We start from the raw sequence: 5,966 nt of genomic DNA, 5'->3' as shown, positions 1-5,966 counted from the left end.
GTGAAATAAACCAGTCTCAACAACCAAAGGTCAAATGTTCTCCCTGATATGTGAATGCTAATACAAAATAAGGGAAGGGGGATGGAAGAATAGAAGTTCATTGGATTAGACAAAGGGGAATGAAGGGAAGGGAGGAGATGGAGTTAGGAAAGACAGTGGAATGAATCCGACATAACTTTCCTATGTTCATATGTGTATACCCGAATCATGTACAACCACAGGAATTGGATTTGAACTAGAATAAGTCATACTCCATGCATGTATGATATGTCAAAATACACCCTACTGTCATGTGTATCTAAAAAGAGCAAATAAAAAGAGACATTTCTATTTCAGGTACATTTACATTTCAGATAAACAACAAATAATGTTCCAGTACAATGATGACTCATGCATTATTTGGGACATTCTTCAGAAAGTTCTTATCTGAAATTCAAATTTAACTGGATGTCCTATATCTCATTTGAGGAGTCCACCACAGAGGCCAAGTCCTATCCCACCCTCTTTGGCCATCCCGAATAGCCTCAGCAGCCTTCCTCCCTGGGGAGGACAGGAGCACCGTGTGCTACAGGGTCACTTAACACTGTTCCCTACAAGGGAGGCCTCATAGGATAATATGCAATGGTCCCTCTGGGTCCGGAAACATAAAGGCACTGTGTTTCAGGGACAGGAGAGGGGGTAGATGTCACCTGTGGCTAAGGCGTTGACGAATGTTTAAGAATCTGGATTCTTTGAATCACGCAGATCTGAGCTCAAATCCCACCTCTGCTCTTCACTACCTGTGTGATCTTTCTGAGCCGCTGCAAAATGATGACAATACAATTTTCTTATCTGCAAAATGATGACAATAGAATTTGTCTAAAGGGGTTATAAAGACAAAATGAAATAATGGGTAAGTACCGTCTCACTGCTAGGCACACAGTGGTTGCTCCATCAAGGACAGCAATTAGCATCAGAAACAATGTTTCTATCTTTGGCAGAATTGTCCCAGACCTCCCCCTCCCCTTCTCTTTCCTTCTCTCAGTCCACCAACAGCTCCTCAGATTTGCTTTATTTAAAGAAGATCTTGAGTTCAGCAAACTCTTTTGGTGGGTTGATCAGCTCGGGTTCAGGGACCCAGAGTGCTAGAAATATCTGGTGGGTGGTTTGCATCAAAACAGGCCAGTAAAGCAAGTCTCTGAGGAAGTGCAGGTGGGAGAAGTGGGTGAGGAATTCCCTGGGAGCAGGTCATCGGGCCACGCCAAGGGCCCGGGGCAGCTCGGGGGCCTTTATAAGGGTTCCAGGAGTGGCTGCCCTGGATCTGCATTCACCTACTCTCCGGGGTCTGCCTTGCTGCCTCTGGTAAGTGAGATTGCTCCTGTTCCCTGGGATTTGTGGGCTCTTTCCTTCTCCTTGAACTGCTTTGAGCCGCTAGGCCAAGCTCCTCTCCTGTTGTTGGGTAATCAAGGAAGTGACAAAGCTTTTGACAATTACAGAAAGGTGACAATAATTATTACTTAGGAAATCCAAATGGTCCTTTCACACCATTGCTAGATATGACATTTCCTGATCCGGGGCTTAACTCTTTAGCAAGAGAATCTTTCTCATGAAGAGGGTGGTAGCCAGGGCTGCAGCATTTTGTCACAACTGAGTCCCTCTGGACTTTTCCCATCCCCTGGTTTGCCCTTTGGGCCCTGCTGCAAGCTTCAAACTTTGCTTTTCAGGTTTACAAAAGCAGTCATACTGGACACTGCATTTCATACTGCACATCCCCCACACCTCGCTATTCCAACTGCCACCCCGCGACTTGATGGGGCCTACACTTCCCATTTATAATCACCAATTTGTAAGATGAGGAATTCTGCCTACAGAGAAAGCCAGAGATCCTCATTAGAACTAAGGAGGCCTCAGAGAATGTTCAACCTGTATTCTTCCTTAAGGACCCAGAGGTCCAGAGAAAGCAGAGTGCCCTCAGGTACCCGCGGCCAGCGACTGGCCGGTTTGCATGCCAGAGCTGTCTCTTGCTAAAACACCCTCCTCTGATACTTTGCCTCTATTTGGCCCTCATGGTCCCCAGTTCTCGTGGAGGACTGGGACCTCCATACGACAGCCATGTCCAGTGACTCCCCTTATCATTCTGAGGTGCGTTAGGGGCGGAGTGGGGTTTGGGACCCAGGCATCTGTGTCCCAGCTTAGCGCACCTTCACACTGCCCTTTGAGACAGAGACTGCCCTGCCTCCTTCCTCATCCCTCCCTCCCTTCCTGTACACACCCACCATCTGCACTGTCCAAGGTGGCCAGTCGACCCGCCCAGCAGTGAAAATCTCGCTCCTTAGACTTTCAAAAGGCTTGGGCTTCCTTTGATCCTCAGTCCCCCACCACACCTTATTTCCCGTAAGACTGAGAAGCAAATCACGTGCTCAGTTCAATCCAGAGTCCATGAGAGGGCGAAGGAAGATGGGAAATCTGAACAGCCCAGGAGAATGAAGAGGGGAGACGGGGAGGTCCTAGTGGGTGGCGTGTCCATCAACCCACTGGTCACCTCGAAGGAGTTAATCATGGGTCACGTCCCTGCCTTTGAGAGGAAAGCACCCCTCTGAGTGTCAGGCGGGACCGAGGGAGGGCGCCCGTCTCATGCACCCTCCGTGGGTTCCCTGCAGACTCACCTGTTCCTGGAGCCATGTCTTCGCAGCAGCAGCAACAGCACTGCCCACCCCAGCAGGTCCAGCAGCAGCAGGTGAAGCAGCCCTGTCAGCCGCCGCCTGTCAAATGCCAAGAGACCTGTGCACCCCAAACCAAGGATCCGTGCGCTCCCCAGGCCAAGAAGCAATGCCCACCCAAGGGCACGAGCCAGCAGAAGAGCCCCTCATCCCAGCAAACTCCCAAGAGTAAACAGAAGTGAGGATGGTGGGGGCCACTACCTGCTGCCGTCCAGGCTACCGAGGGGGCTGGCCCCCGCCTTGCTCTTCACCCTCCAGCTCCAGATCCCCTCCTCCTCCTACCTGGGGTCCGAGGAACCACTGTCAGAAGGTCCTCCCGTTGCACCTCTCACCATGAGCCCCTCTTGGGCTCCGGGGCCTTTTCTGTATCCCACCCTGAGGATCTCCCAGGTGGGCTTGAGAAGGACCTCCTCCTCTCCAGCCCCCAGCTTGGCCATACCTGTGGCCCCTCCATCTCCCAAGGCAAGGAAACTGTCTGGGCTTTTCCTGGGGCTCTACCCTGACAAGAGGGTCCGTCAGAGCGGATGCATAGCTTCCTCCTCAACACCGTCCCCAATGCCCCCTGCCTGCACTTCTCTTCTGTTTACCTGCTAATAAATTGTGCTTCATGTGGTAAATCTGTCTGCTTCCTGGGGTGACTGACCCTTCCCACTCTGGGGCCCAGAAGTAATATTTGGGGAACTGAGTGCGTGAGGAATGTTCCTGGGAGCTCAGAGCGCCGCCGTCTGGGCACACTTACTCTGCTAACGACCGTGGGGAGGTCAGATCCGACACGTCTCCAGTTACAGATGAGTGTGAGCTCAGTTCTCCCCTCGGCCCAGGCTGGTTTCCCAGAGCTATCCTGAGACAATCCATCCTGAATCTCAGGCTCCTCTTTGAAAGTCAGAGTCATTTTCTTATACAGGAAAATCTCTCTCCAGAGTTTGTTCAAATATGCAGAGCTTGGTTTGGGCAGCTTGGCCTCACAGATGCCCTATTTTTGTAGTTGGGAGCCTGACCTTCCTAACCCTAGCATGAAACTAGTTTTACTCCCAGGTGTAAACAGAGGCGAGCCTTTGAAGGAGAGAGCCGGGGCAGGGACAGCTAGACACACAGCCAGACTTGCCCTCTGGGCTCTATTCTTCTCTTGGGAGCTGCTTACTTCGATTTTAGTTGCCACCACTGGCAACACCCCTAATAAATAACTGCCTCTTTAACAACTGGCCTCAAAAACAATTACTAACCACCTTCTCCATTTCCCCTTAAAAATCACTCTCCATGGCTGACATTCCTCACTAATAGTTACTTCAAACTCAGGGGGTGTCGACATTAAGCAGGAACACCCAACTTTGCAGATCCAAGATTCACGGGCCGGGGATGCGATCCAGTGGTGGAGCCCTTCCTGGCATACAGGAGGCCCTGAGTCAATCCCCAGCACCCAAGAACAAATAAGGCTCAGAAATGCATGTCTCTAACCCCAAGAAATCTTGGACAGTCTTTCTGCATCCCAATCCCCACATCCTGAAATAGCTCCCCTCGGTCAAAGACTGGGGCCTCCGTCCTCCCAGCCCCGACCAGGTCTGCGTCCTGTTGTTTTTAGTGCTGTGTCTCCTAGGAAAGTCCTGGCGAGTCCTCCCACAGACTTCTGTGTTCCAGAGCTCACAGATTCACACAGATTCAGCTACTTGGACAGATTTGAATGGGAAAAAATGAAAATTTAAAAAGCTTCTGCATTGCCCGTGGCCCGGGTTATTCACTCCGTAGGGAGAGAAAGATACCAAGGCTTCCCCACCAATGGCCAGGGACAAAGTCCCATCTCTTTGGGAACCTGTGATTACCCATTCAAGAAATCTGCTCATGCGATTCCACCATTCTAAGGTCCACAAGACCACGCTGACTTATATCGAAATCCCACCCTAGCCTGTGGTGAGAGAGGTGGCACCTGGTTCCCTTGCACATAAAGTAAATATGGTCAGAACACAAAGGAATGTTTGTTTCAACTCCTTCATTGACCAAAAAGAAAACTTAAGGACTCTCCTAGGTGCACATGGTAACAAGTGTCTGTGGTCCCAGCTACTCAGAAACCTGAGGAGAGAGGATCACTTGAGCCAAGGAGTTTGAGACCCCGCCTCAAAACAAATTCTCCCCCAATTTCTGTGTACTTTAAAGCATAAAAACTCTTGTATTACACCAAAATTCCCCTGTAAGACCCAACCACACCACCTCTAGCCACACCAAGGAATCCACTGTTCTCCAAGTGTATCATTCCTTTTTGATGCCTATATTTTTCATTCATGCCATTTCTTCGGTGTAGAATACCAGTTCTCCACTTTCTTGTTTAAGGTATCATTTTAGCTATAAGATTTTGGTTCAAATATTTCCATAGAAACTCACTTAACATTTTAGAAAGAACTAATAACTCCCATAAGCTTTCATGACACTTCATAGAAATTTTGTTAATGTAATTAAGCATATGATTATTTTTCACTATGATTCATTTTATATGTTTAATTCTCCTGTTACATTATAACCCTTCGAAGCATAAGGAATTTATGGATCTTACTGTCCCCAAAGGCACAAAAATGCTTTTTAAAAGTACAGAAGAAAGAAGTGTTTCTGAGTAGAATAAGATAGCATTCTAGTGTACCTCTGGGCCAAAGCTGGGAATTCTCTGCTCTTACCTGGGGTCCTGAGGATCCAGAGATAAGCTGTGGACTACAGACAGAGCACAAGAGTGAAACTCTGGGTTTGCACTGTGGAGGACCCTTACTGCAAGATTCGTTTTGGCTCCACATTCCCGTGGCTTCAGCCCATGATTCCTTGACCACAGAGCTTTGGGCCTCTGTTAAGGCATAACATTCCAACAGGGATCTCAGGGTAGAGCAGAGGTGCTCCCCTCATGGTGGCCAGAGAGCAAAGAAAGAAACAGACAGGAGCCAGGAACAAAATAAACCTGCAAAGGAATGGCCCCCCGTCTCCCACTCCCTCTAACTAGACCCCACTCCTGTTTCTACTACCTCCCAACCGCGACTTGAACTGGAGACCAAACCTTTAGCTCATGTTCTTTTGGGGGACATTTAAGATCCAAACCATAACATTCTGCCCCCCAGCTCCCAAAAGTTATGTCTGTCTCACACTTAAAATGCATTAAGTCCATCTCCAAGGTCACTATGCTGTGGGGTGAACTGATCAATATAATCCATAAGTCATAGACATAGGTTATAGATTATAGGAATAAGGTAAGATAACCTAGATAAGCAACAGTAGACCTAAGTTCATAGATAAGTT

The 5,966-nt window shown here is 48.7% G+C and overlaps 1 protein-coding gene across 1 annotated transcript; it reads left to right on the top strand.

The window, feature by feature from the left end:
- The first annotated feature begins 1,303 nt into the window (after positions 1 to 1,303).
- Sprr4 (small proline rich protein 4) lies at positions 1,304 to 3,307 on the top strand. Its single transcript, XM_015502686.2, has 2 exons — positions 1,304 to 1,341; positions 2,640 to 3,307. The coding sequence occupies exon 2, from the start codon at positions 2,660 to 2,662 to the stop codon at positions 2,879 to 2,881; it is 222 nt and encodes a 73-aa protein (XP_015358172.1). The 5' UTR covers positions 1,304 to 1,341; positions 2,640 to 2,659; the 3' UTR covers positions 2,882 to 3,307.
- The last annotated feature ends 2,659 nt before the right edge of the window (positions 3,308 to 5,966 follow it).

Source organism: Marmota marmota, unplaced genomic scaffold (assembly GCF_001458135.2).
Source record: "Marmota marmota marmota unplaced genomic scaffold, marMar, whole genome shotgun sequence".
In the NCBI taxonomy this organism is placed as follows: domain Eukaryota; kingdom Metazoa; phylum Chordata; class Mammalia; order Rodentia; family Sciuridae; genus Marmota; species Marmota marmota.
The sequence above is the reverse complement of the archived record's forward strand: the minus strand, read 5'-3'. Positions and strand labels throughout refer to the sequence as shown.

Coding starts and splice junctions, on each gene's coding strand:
- Sprr4 (XM_015502686.2), top strand. CDS start 2,660: ATGTCTTCGCAGCAGCAGCAACAGCACTGCCCACCCCAGCAGGTCCAG.